The sequence below is a fragment of the Danio rerio genome, chromosome 24, assembly GCF_052040795.2.
Source record: "Danio rerio strain M-AB ecotype USA chromosome 24, GRCz13ab, whole genome shotgun sequence".
Taxonomy (NCBI): domain Eukaryota; kingdom Metazoa; phylum Chordata; class Actinopteri; order Cypriniformes; family Danionidae; genus Danio; species Danio rerio.
Genome location: NC_141044.1, coordinates 39,631,221 through 39,649,779, shown reverse-complemented (window position 1 = coordinate 39,649,779; position 18,559 = coordinate 39,631,221). Strand labels below are relative to the sequence as shown.

The 18,559-nt window shown below is 40.0% G+C and overlaps 3 protein-coding genes across 12 annotated transcripts in view; 1 reads left to right on the top strand and 2 right to left on the bottom strand.

Annotated features, from left to right (window-relative positions):
* map3k14b (mitogen-activated protein kinase kinase kinase 14b) overlaps positions 1-18,559 on the bottom strand; it is a 471,535-nt gene that overhangs the window by 112,759 nt on the left and 340,217 nt on the right. The window lies entirely within an intron of this gene.
* The window catches only part of LOC137489268 (receptor activity-modifying protein 2), a 42,990-nt gene continuing 24,504 nt past the window's right edge, over positions 74-18,559 (bottom strand). For 2 of the 6 annotated variants that reach the window (XM_087310181.1, XM_087310178.1), the window contains exons 3-6: positions 17,893-17,928; positions 14,443-14,587; positions 2,309-4,712; positions 74-1,079 (exon numbers count right to left, since the gene is read on the bottom strand). In XM_087310181.1, coding sequence (XP_087166307.1) covers positions 4,469-4,712; positions 14,443-14,534 — 336 coding nt within the window. In that variant the 5' untranslated portion in view covers positions 14,535-14,587; positions 17,893-17,928 and the 3' untranslated portion in view covers positions 74-1,079; positions 2,309-4,468. Of the gene's footprint in view, positions 1,085-1,927; positions 4,713-14,442; positions 14,588-17,892; positions 17,929-18,559 lie in introns of those variants that run through there. The other 4 variants (XM_087310182.1, XM_087310179.1, XM_087310177.1 and 1 more) reach the window with 3 other exon arrangements.
* Positions 9,019-13,799, top strand: LOC147838093 (uncharacterized). The gene is made up of 2 exons (XM_087309982.1): positions 9,019-9,137; positions 9,341-13,799. Exon 2 carries the CDS (start codon positions 9,365-9,367, stop codon positions 13,766-13,768), a length of 4,404 nt encoding a protein of 1,467 aa, XP_087166108.1. The 5' UTR covers positions 9,019-9,137; positions 9,341-9,364; the 3' UTR covers positions 13,769-13,799.

Sequence of the window (18,559 nt, the reverse complement as noted above, 5' to 3'; positions counted from 1 at the left end):
TTAAAATGTCATAAATAGCTGTAAACACAAATACAACATTTGAAAGTTTAGCAGGACATGAAGGACATTCTGATTTCAGAATTAATATATTTAATCAAAGTACATTCATATCATGAATCATACACTTAATCAGATTTTTTTGCTCTTAGTAATAAAACAGTTCACACCAACTGTGTGCATTTTATTTACAATAATTACATCATTGTGAAGCATGTGAACATTTTACATCCAGAATCAACCTGAAAGAAATTATTCAACCCAAAATGACGCGGTTCTCATAATTTACCATCAAACCCTCCAAAGATGTAGGTGTGTTTTTTCTTCAGTAGTACATTAAAGAAGATTTTAGCTGAAATTGTGGTTCTTGGACATTTATAAACTGAAAGTACAGGCACTTCGAGAGTCAAAAAAAACTATACAGGCATGCACAGTATGGACCATTTCAATATGGTAATGTCATTGGCTCTTAAACATTTCCTGCTTGTTATTATGCTATATCACAACTGCAACAAGAGGCAACTCAATCATATTTTCTCGTTAAATCAGCTATCATAACAGTATTTATTAATATGTGGACCTTTTTGGATTATCGAAAGCTATGGAAATTAAAAATGTAAAACAGGAAATACATTAGGACCATTGTTATTGTTTACATTCCTCAAAATGGTCTGCTGTATAGACCATTTCAATATGGCTGTGTCATTGACCCATGAACATTTCCTGCTTGTTCTCAAACTATTTCATAACTGTAACAAGAGGCAATTCAATCATAACTTCATGTTAAAACGGCTATCATAACAGTATTTATCAATAGGTGGCTCTTTTTGGATTATCAGAAGCTGTAGAATATAAACATGTAAAACAGGAAATATTTTGGGACCATTGTTTTTGTTTACATCCCTCAAAAAGGTACTTATTGCTCCTTACAATACACTGAGATATTATGAAGTGTGGTTTACTTATAAAATTATTTACAACAGACCAATGTTTTCACTTCATAAGACCTCAGTGTATTACGTTTGCTTGCCTGTGTAGTGTGCATGATTTTATTGACTCTGTAAGTCAGGGGTGTCCAAACTCTGTCCTGGGGTCCGTTCTTCGTACCTCGCTTAAATGATCTAAGATGATTTGGCAGATCCTGGATCTTTTAATCTTGATAACTGATCTCTAGCTAATTTGGTTCTTCAAACAAGTTCGTGAATCAGATTAGAATGTCTGGATAAACTGATCTGAGATCGCTGCATGTGTTGTGTAGGATAGATCTATCGATCCTCGAAATCATGATCAGCAATGCAACGATTGGCTGACGGCACAGCAGCGTAATGACATCATCTGATTAATATTCAATTATCCATGTGAGCAAAATTACATCAAATTAGCAGTAAACGGTTTGTTAAATATGACACGCAATAACCTTCCACATTTGTTGTGAGCTGCAGGCTTTACACTTTCATGTGTCAAGAGTATTCATCATGTATTTAGTTCTACATTTAGAAAAGATTTTCTTCATTATAGTAGCCGTTTTTTTAATCGCTGTATGGAATAACTAGATGTTTACAAAATCACTTTCATATTAATCATAATCACTGGCATATTAACTGTCAAAACATGTTTATGACTGCATTAATGTATTATTTCTTTTTTTTTAAAGTCACATATTCTGCATTATTATTATCATACACAATTTGTACTAAAGCGATCTAAAAAGTACATATCAATAAGTTTTCTCTTTGCACCACCAGGTGGCAGTCTTTGTACTTTCATTTCGGGGGTGCAGATTGCATAAGTTTTATTAATATATAACTTTATTTATTTTATTAATAACTTTATATATATAGTTAAAAAATATTAACTATTTTCCCAATTGTATATAACTACTACTGTAAGAAAGTATCAGAATTCGGTACATGCTTTCTCTATTATCTTTGCTTGAATTGAGCTGATCTAATCCTGTTTATATGAATTAAACCTGCTTCCGATCAGGTTTGAGCTAGCAGAACTGTTGCTATGACAACAAATTTTGGATCAGCTTTGAAGAACGAAACGATCCTGGATCGTGTCAAATCGTCAATATCCAAATCCAGCTAACTGAGTAATCCATGTACGAAGAACAGACCCCTGGAGGGCCAGTGTCCGGCTGCCAGAACGTTTTTAGCATATATAGCAAGAGCCTGGTTAGCTGGTTCAGGTGTGTTTGATTGGGGTTGGAACTAAACTCTCATGGACATCGGGCCTCCAGGACCGAGTTTGGACACCCCTGCTGTAAGTGTTGGTTTAGTACCCTGACCTTTCCCTAATGTGTGTATACTTCATTCTAACATTGTTTTTGTTTAATCAAAAATCAAACTCAAAGGTGTATTTCTACCTTGAATGGCCATAACAGTCAAATTGACGCCATGCTTTTCAGCAACTTTCTGCTAACAAAAACAACTTTCTGATAGCAAAAACATGACTTTACTTGAGGCACCTCTTTTAAAAAGCTCTTATGCTTGCCAGATAAGTCGGGGTACACACTTTCAGCGGCGGTCTAGCAACTCATCCACAATTATAGTCTATATTACAAAAAATATTGTATTTTTAGGATAATAACTGACATTCAGAGCTTAATTCTAAAACCTCAAGACAAACTTTGGATGTAAATACGAGGTAACAACAATTACATTCGATACAGTCGTATTATACGAATGGTCAGAATGAACACTACGGCCATTCTAGTAGTTATCTACCATAGATATATACATTAGATGTCGCCTACCCTGTTGTTGTCTATTGGAAGGAATGCGTCAAGAGAGCCGCCATTTTAGTACAGGGTAGCGCTCCTTTGAAATGAATGCGAGACCAAGCTGCAGTAGAGGACTGTGGCCATCCAGAGCCAGAGATATACACATATACACGTATATCTATGATCAGGAGTTTTCCCGGAGGTCAGTATGCAAATTTTTTTTTAATTACGAAAATTATCATTTTACATCACTTTTCTACATTGATGGATCAGTGACCGCACAGGCAATACTGACAAAAAGCTTGTGTTTGTGTGTATGGAAATATACTATCCACCCTCCCTGTTTAATTTGTTCTAATCCGTGTCCTGAAACACACCTCCTCTCCTACTTTCACTTCTCATACTGACGAAGGAAGTGATTAGTTTGTGAATGAATCTCCGTTATGAATGACTCCTTCACTAGCCGACAATAATACAAGTTTCTGACACCGCCGCATCTCGTTGTCATACAGGGCCGGAGTGGGACACCTTTTCAACCCTGGAGTTTCAAGCCTCAGACCGGCCCACCTCAGTTCATGACTGACTATATTAAAATAAGGTCATTTCCAAATCAGTTTTCTAATGACACTATCACGTGTTTTTTTTTTTTTGAGAAAGCAGCTGCTTTAGAATTTCAAATGTTCAACAACCCTAACAGTATTATATGTCTTAACAATAAAAATGAAAACAATAAAACACTGTGCCAAGGATCAAACCCGGGTCCGCAGTATCTTATCTTAACGTGCTAACCGCTGGACCACAACAGCTGTGATTAGAATGGTGGCACAACTGAGTTTTATCATCTTAGGTTGCGAGAAAATAGATAAAAAGAGAAGAGTTGCGGTGAAGTAATGAATAAAAAGGCTGTGGTCAAGTAAATAAATAAATTTAAAAAGTGTGACTGCTGAGAGCAACAGATTCTGGAGCTAGGGACACCGGCCCTTGCGGCCAAAAAACGGACCGGCCCACCGGGAATTCTCCAGGTCCTCCCGATTAGCCAATTCGGGCCTGTTGTCATATTTCTTTTGCATTGTTTGCTGATTTTATTCAACAAAACTAGCATAAGCCGAGTGTTTAGTGTGAGTTGGTGCTGCTTTGCCTTATGGTGAATGCAGTAGTGACTGTACTATCATCAATAACGTTACCTGTTTAGCACAAAAGTTCATAACATATGAAAACGTAAGAAAACTAAATCTTACCTATGAAATGTTTTGCCCTTGTGCTTTGTTTTCTTTGTTTGCCTGTTGCTACACCCGTAGACAGTCCAGCATCTTCACGTAGTAACACTGTCTTGACTAGAGCTTGACTTGTCCTGGGAGCACTGTACAAATATGGCGGCTCTATTGGTGTATGCTCAGGGTCCATATGCGATATCTAGTGTATATATCTATGGTTATCTGCTAGTTTCAGTCAGTGTTAAAGTACTACTGAAAAACAAAAACTCACCATTTTGGATGAATATCTGAACAGCAAATGTTAATTTTTGGTAAACAACTGTGTAACTAAAGTCACAGTTCAGCCAAATACATAATTTCATCACCTTTATGTCGTTCCAGCGCAGTATGACCTTCTAAAAACACAAAAGAAAATGTTTTAACCGATGTTTGGGTTCGAAGAACACCTTCAAATGTGTTAAGCTGTAATGCACTGAGGTTTGAAACCATATGAGGGTGAGTATGTTTATATGTGAACTCTGATGTGCATCGGTCAGTACTTTAAACTGCTCTTCCAGACCACGATGTACACTATGAAGGGGATGAGGGCAATGGGCAGCAGTGTGGCGACGAGGACAACTCCGGGCGGAGCGTCAGATAAATCCTCTTCATTATTACAGGAGCTGAAGTACTGCTGGTGGATCCCCATGAACAGATGCTCCACCACATGGTTTGGGTAAAAGCAGCCTGCAATGCCGGATGCTGCGTCCATACATTCGGTTAAATCGCTGTAGCTCCTGGACAGAAAGAAACAGGTTTGATCAGACATCATTGGTTGCATAATGTAGAGTGTGAAATAATTTTGGACGACTAAATCAAAAGTAGTGTTGAAGATTTTCATAAAATTGTGAGGACTTTTAAATGTGCCAATTAAAAAAAAAGACTAGGACTGTTTCTCAATATGCGTTCTTCAGCGGTCTTGCGTCCTCGTGTTCTCGTGCAACGTCATCATCAGCTGCCTAAGTTCAGTTCCAATACTCAAGACCGCAAGTACGGAGGACGCGTGAAACTTCCCGGATGTAATCTTGATATCGAAGACGCACTGATGCAGACTTGAGCACCGAACTCGCTCTGGAAGTCCCAGAAGTCATTGCGACTGAAGGTGGGAAGCGCTGCATTTTATCTAGATTTATTATTAAAGCATAGATATGAATTATTTACCTCAGGAGTTTTCCTAAATGAAACGGTGAAAGTAACCATTAACATGAACATCTTAATAAAGGAATAAACAAATTAAGGGTGTTTGTTTGCTGAAATTCGTATTAAAATTAGTTTTATTTATATTGTGCAGAGTATATTTATAATGTTTTTATGCAAAGTATATATTTTGGAGAGAAGGGAAAACAATAAATCGTTGTATAGACCTTTTTCATGGCTGCTGCATGGAGGGCGCCATAGCGACAGCGTCTTCCGGTAGAATGCGAAAAACTTCCGTAGAAAAAGAGAAACTCCATGATGGAGTTATCAAGACATTCAGAAAGAAGAAATAAATTGTGTGAGGCTGATAACTGCAGCCAGAAGAGAGAATAACGTTAAATTTACTGTCCTGCTCCATAGACGCTGCATTACAAACGTTTTTTGTCATTTGATGCAAAGATGACGTAATACATACGTAAATACACATACATGTACATACCTGTAAGTTTTTTTGAAATTTAAATATTCAAAACTTTCAAGCATTTAAGTTTATGATGACCTTTAAACGTGTCATAAAAGTCTTGTGAAAAGGGTCGATATAGATGATGGGAAAATTATTAGCCCTGCTGTGAAATGTAACTTTTGTCAAATATTGGTGTTGTTTAACAGAGAAAAACAAACACATTTTTAAACATATTATTAATGACCAATTTCTAATAACAGTACACTAATAACGTGATGACAGTACATACTGTTTTACTAGACTTTAAAGTGCAGTTTAAGTCTTAACTAGGTTAATAAAGCAGGTCATTGGACAACAGTGGTTTAGCCAATCAAATATATATAGACGTACATGCGGTGCTCAGCATATATGAGTACACCCCATTTTGAAAATGAATATTTTTATCCATTTCTCTGTGAATATGAGTAATATATTGTGTATTTGAACAAAACTGATTTATTAAAATAATATTTTAGTCACAGAACATCTTTAGAAATGAAAAGATAATATTTTTAAATTCAAGCAAAATATTGAAAACAAATAACAAACTAAAACATTTCAATTTTTTTTTTATTATTTTTTGTTTCTCTTGTTTTTTGTTCTTTCAATTTTTTATATTTGATTTAATATTTTTTCCTAACATATACATTTGGACTAGTAATTTTTGAACCATTATTGTAAGTTATTTTGTTAGATTAGCTGCAGATTTGGCTTCAGTACTGACTAATCTAATGTTTATGCACAAATATAATATTGTAAAACGTAACGTTGACTTGAAATTTTCCCCGGATGTTGGTAACAACTAAAGAAATCCATATATGTAAAGATATCAAAATTTTATTAGTTTACAAATTAGGTTATGTGCAATAATATGAAATGACACAGAGAAAGAGTAATTTTTCAAAAGTAATAATATAATTTAATAATTAATTTAATTTTATAACCTTGAAATGCTTTTAAGAAAAAATAAAAACTGATTTTGTTCTAGCCGAAATAAAACAAATACGACTTTCTTCAGAAGAAAAAAATAATCAGGCATACTGTGAAAAATACTTTGCTCTGTTAAACATCGTTTGGGAAATATTTGAAAAAGAAAAAAAATTATAAAAAAAAATCACAGGAGGGCGAATAATTTTAAATTTTCCCAATATTTATCTATTTACAGCGTTCCTGATCAAATAAATACATTTTTGAGCTCTAAACATCTAAACAATAGTCTACATTACACTTTTGCTCTAAATAAAAGTCGTGCTACCATTTTTAGGGAATTTTTTTTCAAGTGAGTTGTTTGACAGAAAACCCAAATCTCTCTGATTTACAACAACAACATCAGCAGCAGCAGAACGCTCTTATCTGTTGTTGTGTGGAGAGCGGAAATGTCTCTCATTGTTTAATAGAGCAGGAGGTCTCTCAGGCCCTCGAGTAGCCTCAAGAATATCTCTCCTCTTTCACACACATCCTTCAATTGTTTCTCTGCTCATTTCCTTTCTTTGTGCGTTTACCTTGCAGCTTAAACGCATTTTTGAGCAGCACTTCTGCATATGATGAGTAATGCAGAGAAACTGAACTTTAAATGGCATGCAATTCAACAAAGGCAAATAGAAAAATCTAAAAGTAAAATAAACAACGTGTCAAAGTGTACATTTTCATAAATCATTAAAAAATGATCAACTAGTTAGATTATCAGTTATCTGACTGCTGAGATAATGAAGGGAAACTATTCAAAGAAATAAATAAAAACAAAAACGTTTATGAATATCAATACAGAACAGCATAATCAGAAATTACTGCAAAAAAAGATGCCTAATAAAAAAGGTTATTACTGAAACTAAAACAAAAACCATGCATCTAAAAATCATTTTTTACTTGTAACAAATGTAATAAATGTATATTTTTTTGCTATGCTTAAATATTTATAATTTCCATTAAGCTGTAAATGCAGTAAAATTAACAAAATGATAATAAAATTATTTTAAAATGTTAAAAAACTGAATTACAATTGTACAATACGTACAAAAAATGACAGAAAAGTGTGTGGTGTTAGAATATTTATCTCTAAAAACATTAGATTTATAGATAACATTTTAAATTGCTAGGTAAAAACCCAAACAATTTAAACATAAAAATAAAACAAAACAAACAAAAAAAAAATCTAAAAAATGAGTTGTGTGTAATAACAATAAACTGACACTAGGAGAAATCCTGAACTACTGAAATGTATTTAATACTTTCTATAAAGCTTTTTTTTTTTTTGGTGCTGGCAGCTTAAAGACGCATCTTATAAGGAGAATGAAGTCACATTCATTGCTCAGCTGTGAGGTTTTCACAGACTTCAACAGAGTGTAAAAATCTTGATGGTTCTGTGGGTCTCGTCTATCAAATTTGATCTTTAATTTGTATATTCTATTGGATTTGCATCAGGTGATTGACTGGGCCATTCTACGGCTTAATTTTCTTTCTCTGAACGCATTTGAGAGTTTTCTTTGGCTGTGTTTTGGATCATTGTCTTGCTGAAATGTCCTGCCTGTTTTCATCTTCATCCTCCTGATAATTTAGATGTTGGACTGAAGCAGCTGAAATTCATTTGCAATAAGGAAGGGCAGAAGGTTGCTGAAGAACTACTGAGAGATTTCAGCTGCTCTCTGGGCTTTTACTGCCTTTCCAACTTCCCTTTCTTCATGAGTTCAATGCTTTTTTATGTGTCATTTCATTTTTATTATGCATAACTTACGCATAACTAATTGTAAAGTAATTAGATTAGTTTCCTTTGCATATATGGATTTGTTTGGTTGCTTTTCGGTAAAAATTTCAAGTCAACTGCACCTTCAGACACCTTTGTTTTCTGAGAAAAATTGTGACGTGTTCAATTCTAATATATATATATATATATATATATATATATATATATATATATATATATATATATATGTGTGTGTGTGTGTGTGTGTGTGTGTGTGTGTGTGTGTGTGTGTGTGTGTGTGTGTGTGTGTGTGTGTGTGTGTGTGTTTGTGTTTTTTTTTATATTTCTTAAATAATGTTAAACAGAGCAAGTCATTTTTATAGTTTGATAACATTTTAACATCAACATTTTATGTCTGATAAAATTTTTTCTTCTGGAGAAAGTCTTATTTGTTTTATTTCAGCTAATAATCCTGACTTCAACTGTATACACACACACACACACACACACACACACACATATATAGTGTGACAAGCATCCCATGAAGCTATCAGCATCGTCCTGGAGAGGAACGAGGAACACCTGGGCCCTCTCATTCCCAACTAATCAGCACCAGCTGCAACTCATCCAAGACCGGCTACATAAGCCTCACCAAAAGAACCAGAAAGGGGGAAGCATACGAAGGAAACAGAGCAGTAACACTTATTCTCCCTTTCTTTCCTCTAGACAGCAGTTGGTGACCGATCGGGTTCCTAGACCCATCTCACAGACACTGAGCACCCCACGGATGAAAGAACATCACCCGCTGGAGCACCCCTTTGGATCTTGCACTCATGCACCTTTGTAAATAAATCCACCCTCTGGGATCTAAACTTTAATTCTTTTGTCGTGTGATTCTTCAGCCCATCACACTGGTGGAGAATGCGGGCAGAAGAGTGAAGAATCACCGACACCCAGACTCCCACTCATCTATTTAAAAAAAAAAAAAAAAAAAAAAAAAAAAAACTTTTATTTATTTTTTTTTTTTCTCTTCCTTTTGTGTGCAGGCGAGCGCTCACTCCCCCTACAGGATGGATGAACTTCTCCAGCGACTCACCGAGGTCAGCATCCGCCAGCAGCAAGTGGCCGAGCATCTGGCAGCTCGTCAGGACCAGACAGAGCAAGAACTTTTTGCCCTGCGTCTGGCTGCTGCACAACGTGTTCCGCTACCAGACCCTCGTGCCCGAGCCACTCAACTCCTTCCAAAGCTAACCCCTCACAATGATATTGAATCTTATTTACAAATGTTTGAAACCACTGCTACGAATGAAGGGTGGAATGTCGACGACTGGCCGCAGGTCCTGGCTCCCCTGCTGACTGGTGACGCCCAGCGCACCTACTTTTCTCTCCCCGATGGTGCAGCTACCACTTACCAGGACCTGAAACGGGAAATCCTGGCCCATATGGGACTGTCATCCACATGTGCAGCTCAACAGTTTTTTGAGTGGACATATAAGCCCCATCTGCCGGTCCGTGCCCAAGCAGCGGGTCTCACACGACTTGCGAGACATTGGCTCTTGGCGGAAGACCCAACGCCGAGTCAGGTAGCGGAACGGGTGGTCATCGACAAATTGCTCCGGGCTCTTCCCCGATCCCATCGACGAGTAGTCGGAATGAGAAACCCCTCAACCACCCTGGAGCTCATTGAGGCGATTGAACTGGCGGATGCGACCCTACATCGGGAAGGAGGGGAGAGAGCGCCGCCTTTTCCCCGGAGGGTGGTCCAGGAGCGACGAGCGCCAGAGGACCCTCAACGACCGGTGAGCAGGCCGACGATTCCCTCTCCACGGGAGGAGCCCATGCCAACAGAGGTTTCAACACCCCCCTCACGGACCTGGCTGGCAGGCTGCATTGTACACAGAGACCTACCCGAAGGAGCCCCAGAAGCGGATGTCAAGGTCAACGGAAAACCATACCGGGCCCTACTCGACTCTGGTAGTGCGGTTAGTCTGGTACACGCACGGATTTTGGCCCCACGGACTGGGTCAAAGACCTTCCTGCCTATCACCTGTGTCCACGGGGACACCCGTCAGGTCCCTGCCCGTCATGTAACCATTTCAGCCGGCCCTGATACCTGGCCAGTCGAGGTGGGAGTGGTGAGAGATCTACCAGTTCCTGTGCTCCTTGGGAGAGACTGGCCAGGTTTAGAGCGCCTGTTAGCCGCAGCTTCCCAACCTGCCAGCCCCAGAGGGAGCCGTCACCGTAAAAAGCCCAACCGAAGACCTCGTCAGCGACCCGTCCTTCTGGCATCAGACAGCGGGAGAGATGGTGAGTCCCCCTCTCATAATACTAACCTGTTTTATGATGTCTTTCAACAGGTCACAGGAGGGGGCTCATTTGCTAAGGAACAACAGGGAGACGATAGGTTGAAACATTGCTGGACCCAAGTCCGAGTCATAGAGGGAAAAGACAGTCAGCCTGGTCCCCACCCTCTCCCATACTTTGCTGTCCAGAATGGCCTGCTTTACTGGGTCGCACAGCGGAGGGGGGAGGAAAAACTACTGCTGGTCGTACCCCGATCCAAGACTGAAGCAATACTGGAACTGGCCCACTCCCATCCCATGGCAGGACACCTTGGGGTGGCCAATACAGTCCAGCGGATACGGGACCGTTTCCACTGGCCAGGACTGGAGGCAGATGTAAAGCGGTTCTGCCAGGCCTGCCCCACCTGCCAACGAACCTCACCAAGGACACCTCCCCCGAGTCCTCTAATTCCATTACCAATTATTGAGGTGCCCTTCGAGCGCATTGGGATGGACCTGGTTGGGCCATTGCCTAAATCTGCCCGGGGACATGAGCACATCCTGGTGATTGTTGACTATGCTACCCGTTACCCAGAGGCGGTGCCCCTTCGGAAAGCCACCGCCAAAGCCATCGCCCAGGAGCTCTTCTTGCTCTCTAGTCGAGTTGGCATCCCCGCAGAGATCCTGACCGATCAGGGTACCCCCTTTATGTCCCGGCTAATGGCTGACCTCTGCAGGCTGCTGAAGGTGAAGCAGTTGAGGACCACTGTCTATCACCCCCAGACAGATGGCTTGGTTGAACGCTTTAACCAAACACTAAAGCAAATGCTAAGACGGGTCGCCGCGGAGGACAAGCGTGACTGGGACCTTATGCTGCCCTACATTCTCTTCGGGATCCGGGAAGTTCCCCAGGCCTCAACTGGCTTCACCCCCTTTGAGCTCCTCTTCGGACGACAACCCCGTGGCCTCCTGGATGTGGCAAAGGAGGCCTGGGAGCAGCAGCCGGCGGCCCATCGGTCTGTGGTGGAACACGTCAAGCAGATGAGGGAAAAAATCGACCGTGTCATGCCGTTAGTCCGGGAGCATCTGATTACAGCACAAAAGGCCCAACAACGCCACTACAACAGAGCAGCACAAGCACGGGAATTCCAACCAGGAGATCGGGTCATGGTCCTAATTCCAAATGCAGCTTGTAAGTTCCTGGCCACATGGCAGGGCCCCTACACGGTATTGGAAAAAATTGGACCAGTGACCTACCGGGTGCAACAACAAGGAAAACGAAAGGCAGATCAGTTGTACCACATTAACCTTCTAAAGAAATGGATTGGAACTAGGGTCCAACTCGCTGCCCTCGCCACTTCTGAACCCGTGGTTGTTGACATCAACCCCCATCTCTCGGCTGCTCAAAAGGGGGATCTGCGGCACCTGATCGGTCAGTTCCCAGATGTGTTCTCTTATCTCCCCGGGCAAACCAGCCTTCTCCAACATGATATACGAACACCGCCAGGAGTCATCATACGGCAGCGGCCCTATCGGGTCCCTGAGGCTCGTCGGCAGGCTATAGAAGAGGAGATAAAACAAATGCTAAAATTAGGGGTGATAGAACCCTCATCAAGTCCATGGTCCAGCCCAATCGTGATGGTCCCCAAACCTGATGGCACCCTCCGGTTCTGCAATGACTTTCGTCGGCTTAATGAAGTCTCAGAATTTGACAGCTACCCCATGCCTCGTGTGGATGAGCTGTTGGACCGCCTGGGAAGGGCCCGGTACATCTCTACCATAGACCTAACCAAAGGCTACTGGCAAGTACCACTGTCTGAGAATGCCAAACCTAAAACTGCCTTTTCCACCCCCAGTGGTCATTGGCAGTACCGGACCCTTCCCTTTGGCCTGCACGGGGCCCCTGCCACATTTCAACGTATGATGGATATCATACTCCGGCCCCACCACGCATATGCCGCAGCATACTTAGACGACATTGTGATCCACTCGGAGACATGGGAGGATCATCTGGACCGTCTACGGAGGGTGCTGTCTGAACTCCGGAGGGCTGGACTCACGGCCAACCCTCATAAGTGCCATCTTGCTCTCTCTGAAGCGAAGTACCTGGGTTTCCAAGTGGGAAGAGGACTCATCCAACCCCAAGAAAAAAAGGTTGAAGCTGTCCGCATTGCTCCCAGGCCGGTGTCCAAAATCCAGGTACGAGCATTCTTAGGGTTGGCAGGGTACTATCGCTGTTTTATCCCTAATTTCTCCTCTTTAGCCGCCCCTCTGACAGATCTGACCAGGAAGGGGAAACCAGAGAAGGTAAACTGGACGCCGGCAGCCGAGGAAGCCTTCAGGAGCATAAAGACAGCACTGACCTCAGAACCAGTACTTCGAGCTCCTGATTTTGGCTGTCCCTTCCTGCTGCAGACGGATGCCTCTGACACAGGACTAGGAGCTGTTCTGTCACAGGTTCAGGAAGGGGAAGAGCATCCGATCCTATACATCAGCAGAAAGCTGACCCCAGCCGAGAGAAAATACGCCGCCGTAGAAAAAGAAGCCCTTGCCATCAAGTGGGCAGTCCTGGAGCTGCGGTACTACCTCCTTGGCCGCCAGTTCACCCTGGTTACCGATCATGCACCTCTGCAGTGGATGGCCAGGGCAAAGGACACAAATGCCAGGGTGACAAGATGGTTCCTCGCGCTCCAGGACTTCCACTTCAATGTGCGTCACCGGGCCGGGACTGCCAACGCCAACGCTGATGGACTCTCTCGGATCTGGGCGGCTTTTGCAGGTCTGTCAGGGGTCACTCCCCACCCACCCCTTAATTCTCCCCTATTGTCTCATATCATCCACAGGACCAGGACGCCACTTAGGGGGGGGGAGTGTGACAAGCATCCCATGAAGCTATCAGCATCGTCCTGGAGAGGAACGAGGAACACCTGGGCCCTCTCATTCCCAACTAATCAGCACCAGCTGCAACTCATCCAAGACCGGCTACATAAGCCTCACCAAAAGAACCAGAAAGGGGGAAGCATACGAAGGAAACAGAGCAGTAACACTTATTCTCCCTTTCTTTCCTCTAGACAGCAGTTGGTGACCGATCGGGTTCCTAGACCCATCTCACAGACACTGAGCACCCCACGGATGAAAGAACATCACCCGCTGGAGCACCCCTTTGGATCTTGCACTCATGCACCTTTGTAAATAAATCCACCCTCTGGGATCTAAACTTTAATTCTTTTGTCGTGTGATTCTTCAGCCCATCACAATATACACACACACACACGCACGCACCCACGCACGCGCACACACACACACACACACACACACACACACACACACACACACACACACACACACACACACACACACACAGTAGTCAACATTTGAAATGGTTCAGACCCTTTATTAAAGTAGTCCTAAAACTACCAAACAACACCCATTCTTGTCTAAGGACAATTTGGAAAATAACTACCATTTATGGCAAAATGTATGTATGAAAACGTAGTCATACCTCTGTGGTTATTTTGGTATAAGTAACTGATAAATAAATAAATAAATACATAAATACAAAAGTGGTGTACTGCATTACATTTCTGAGACAGTAATATTAAAATATAATCACAATAAAATTACAGTAACTAATATTATACAATGTATTACAATTTGGAAGAAAAATAAATTTAGCCATAGTGTTAGTATATCTATATATTTCATATGTAAACCCACAATAATGTATTAAAGCAGATTCAACCAACACAAGATGTCCTGACACCACAGGGCGATCTACAATCTAATTACTTCATCTTGTCATGACTGTTTTAAAAGTACTGCTTTAGCTAAATGTGTGAGTAAAACAAAAAGAAGCTCAGTCTTACCTTAAAACCACCTCCATAACACACCAGTTCTGCTCGTCGATAGTACTCATGTTGTCACTAAAAACCGCCCAGCAATAATCACCGTAAAACATCAGGACCTGCTCATCACAGCGGCGATATTGTAAATTCTGATCCTGAAAAGTCTCTGAGTCACAAGAGATTCATTCAATTACTGATACTGACAAATTATGAGTATCTTCTTATCACATGAACCATTTCAAAATGTGATGCTACAGTAAATCTTTTGTTTTTCATTCAGTAGATGCTTCTGTCCAAAGCAACGGACAATAGAGGAGGCATTCAGGGATTCAACACGAAGAGGCAATACACACAACAAGTGCTAATTATACAAAAAAACTGTTAGTGCCCAGAGAATAAAGTGCTAGAGTAAGGAGGGGAGAGTGTTTTTTTAGAGAGAGAATAGTGTTTCTACAGGTGGTTTGTCAAACCCACTCACCAGTGTGAGGCATACTTCCGAAATGCACTTTTTTGAGATATATGAAGTGATTGAAAGAAAGTAAGGGTGACACATTGGCTCAGTGGTTAGCACTGTCGCCTCACAGCATCCTGTTGGGTCAGTTGGCATTTCTCCCTGGAGTTTGCATGTTCTCCCCGTGTTGGCGTGGGTTTCCTCCGGGTGTTCCGGTTTCCCCCACAGTTCAAACACATGCATATAGTGGAATTTAATAAACTCCCAGTACTGGGTTGGGCTGGAAGGTCTGTGTAAAACACATGCTGGAATAGTTGGTGGTTCATTCCACTGTGGCAACCCCTGATAAATAAGGGACTAAGCCAAAGAAAAATGAATGAATGAATGAATGTAAGAAAGTGTCTGATGTAAATTTGTCAGAGAGATGACCAGAGAAAATTAAAAAAGGGTTTAGCTGAAAATTAAATAAAATAAAATACATAAACATAAGAAATTTATATTAATAATTGATGTTTTCGTTTATATTTTTAAGAATTTTATTAAAATAACATTTAATATGCTTAATAAAAAATGGGAAATTGTGGTCCTTGTCCTGACGATAAATCTGACCTTAACATTCATTAATTAATTAATTTTTCTTCGGCTTACTCCCTTATTTATCGGGGTCGCAATAGTGAAATGAACCGCCAACTATTGCAGCATATGTTTTATGCAGCGGATACCAGTGGCAACCCAGTACTGGGAAACACCCATACACTCTCACATTCACACACACACACACACACACACACACACACACACACACACACACACGCACACACACACACACACACTTATATACTATAGCCAATTTTTTCATTCATTCATTCATTCATTCAATTATTCATTCATTCATTTTCTTTTCCGCTTAGTCCCTTAATTATTATCTGGGGTTGCCACATTGTAATTAACCACCAACTTATCCAGCATTTGTTTTTACGCAGCAGATGCCCTTCCAGCCGCAACCCATTACTAGGAAACGCATATACAATCATTCACACACATACATACACTATGGACAACTTAGCTTACCCAATTCACCTGTACCGCATGTCTTTGGACTGCCGGGGAAACAGGAGCACCCAGAGGAAACCCACGCCAACACAGGGAGAACATGCACACTCCACAAAGAAATGCCAACTAGCTCAGCCGGGACTCAAACCAGTGACCTTCGTGCTGTGAGATACAAGTGCTAACCACTGAGCCACATTGTCGCCTGCCGATGACACATTTTCTGAATCAACTAGGACAACATTAAGCTAAAAATCTGCATTAAACACTATTAAAAAATGCTTTATTGCTCTTTTGTATACTCTACGCTTGTTATCGCTTTAATGCTCTACTGAAGAAACATACAGTGTCTTACAGGTTAGTCACTTTTAGATTGTAATACATTATAGATTGAATTCTTAGATATTTGTAATGAATAACAAATCCAAAACATTAAGATTCTGTTTTTGCAGTGTAAAGATCTCCAGCACACTATATTGAAGAAAAATAAATAATTATTTATTTACTGTTGCATTTTGCTATTCGTTCCACTGTACAATATGTATTCACCACTTTAGAAAAACACTTAATTTTTCCTGAAACTGGTTGTTGGTGTTGTAGCTCTTCATAAGTAAAGATTGATGCTTGTGATGTGGTTTCATGTCATCTAGATTACATCTTGAAAGTCAGAAACAGATGTTTTCGGATGTAGATAAAGCTAAACTGAAGACTGCAGATTTGCTGCACACTATACAGAGCGATAAAAAATATATGCTTTTACGTTGAAATTAAATGCCTTTTACACTGAGATGTCTTTCTTTTACACTAGAATGTCTTCCTTTTACCCTTTAAAAGTTCACACCCGTCCACTTTGAAATCATTTGCATTTATGTGTAGCGAATTATGTATGTTTGTCGGATTTATGTATATTTGCATGTGTGTTTTAGGGGTGTTTGTGCACGGATCGAGCTTATATACTAGTGCAACACTTTATAGGCGTATATGCATAGATCAAGCTTAAGTGAATCTATCGAAACTGAAGACTGAAGATTTGCAGCACACTATAAACAGCAATAAAGAAGAAACATATAAAAAATATAGAGATTTTTTTGTCGCATTTTTGCTAGTTGTCCCACTTTAACGATTTAAATTTAATTAGGTTTAATCTGTAACTTTTTCTTTCCTAAATTCAAAGTAGATTGTATTGTGTGATGCAGATAGTACAATTGTAGTTTTTGTTTAGCCACGTTATTATTATCTTTTTATTTGTTGGTATGGTTTATTTATTTAATTGTTTGTGTTTAAGCTGATACTGTGAATTCTTTTTAAAATTGAATTGTTTTTGTCTTTTTTTGCTGTAATTTGCCATAAAATTCATAAATAAAATGATTAAAAAGTTAAATCACAAGTGAAAAAATAATACACATTTTGAGTTCATATTGAGATCGTTCATTGACACAAAATTGATATCTAAATTACTATGAAATCTGCTATATTTACAGTACAATACGAAACTAAACTGAACTAAAAAAAATCCTATATATATTTTAGAAGAACACAAATGAAGTATTGGGGTGGCACGGTGGCTCAGGGGTTAGCACTGTCACCTCACAGTTTTGCAGTTGTTTTACGGGTTTATTAACGATAAGCTGGTTTGAAAGCATCGGTATTGTAGTAATATACATAGCAATGAATACTCATTTCTTCGCTTTCTCAGTCCTTCTACAGCAGGGGTGTCAAAACTCAGTCCTGGAGGGCCGGTGTGGTGCAAATTTTAGATCCAACCCCAATTAAACACACCTAATCTAACAGCAAATAAAGCTCTGTCTAGGTATACTAAAAACTTTCAAGCAGGTGTGTTGAAGGAAGTTGGAGCTAAACTACGCAGGACACCGGCCCTCCAGGACCGAGTTTGGACATCCCTGCTCTACAGTACTTGTATTTATTAAGGTTAGTAGAAATAACTGAGATCTTATATTTTAGTCTCTTACCTTCAAACACTGTTTTGTTATCCTGTGTTATTTGACCTGAGAATAGAAATAAAGCATTTAATAATAATCCCTGATATAAAACGACATTTGTTTTCATATCAGATCGATTCTGTTGCAAACCGGAAGGTCATTCGGTTCAATTACTTTGAGAGAAATGCATCAAAAAACTAAATTATGTATCACAAATTGAGGATTAATGAAGAGAAACTATCATCTTTGCCAGAAACTGAACATTAGTTACTACATTATTACTTTGTAGGTTTTGCATATTACATTATAACAAGGGTATATGTCACTCCAAAGTATGGGGCACCACATAGGATTTAAAGTTCACTCCTTTAAAAACTCTTGTTTTTTGCTGAAACTGGTTGTTGGTGTTGTAGGATAACATAATGAAGTTTGATGCTTGTGATGTGGTTTCATTTCATCTAGGTTACATCGTGAAAGTAAGACACAAAACACTTGCTTTTAAATGTAGATACAGCTAAACTGAAGACTGGAGATTCACAGCACACTATACAGAGTAATAAAGAAGAAACCTGAAAAAATATATGCTTTTACACTGAAATGCCTTCCTTTTACACTAAAATGCCTTCCTTTTACACTGAAATGCCATCCATTTGCATTGAAAAGCCATCCGTTTCCATTAAAAAGCGCATACGCATAG

Excerpts from the sequence above, each read along its gene's own strand:
- LOC147838093 (XM_087309982.1), top strand. The coding sequence starts at position 9,365 with ATGGATGAACTTCTCCAGCGACTCACCGAGGTCAGCATCCGCCAGCAG.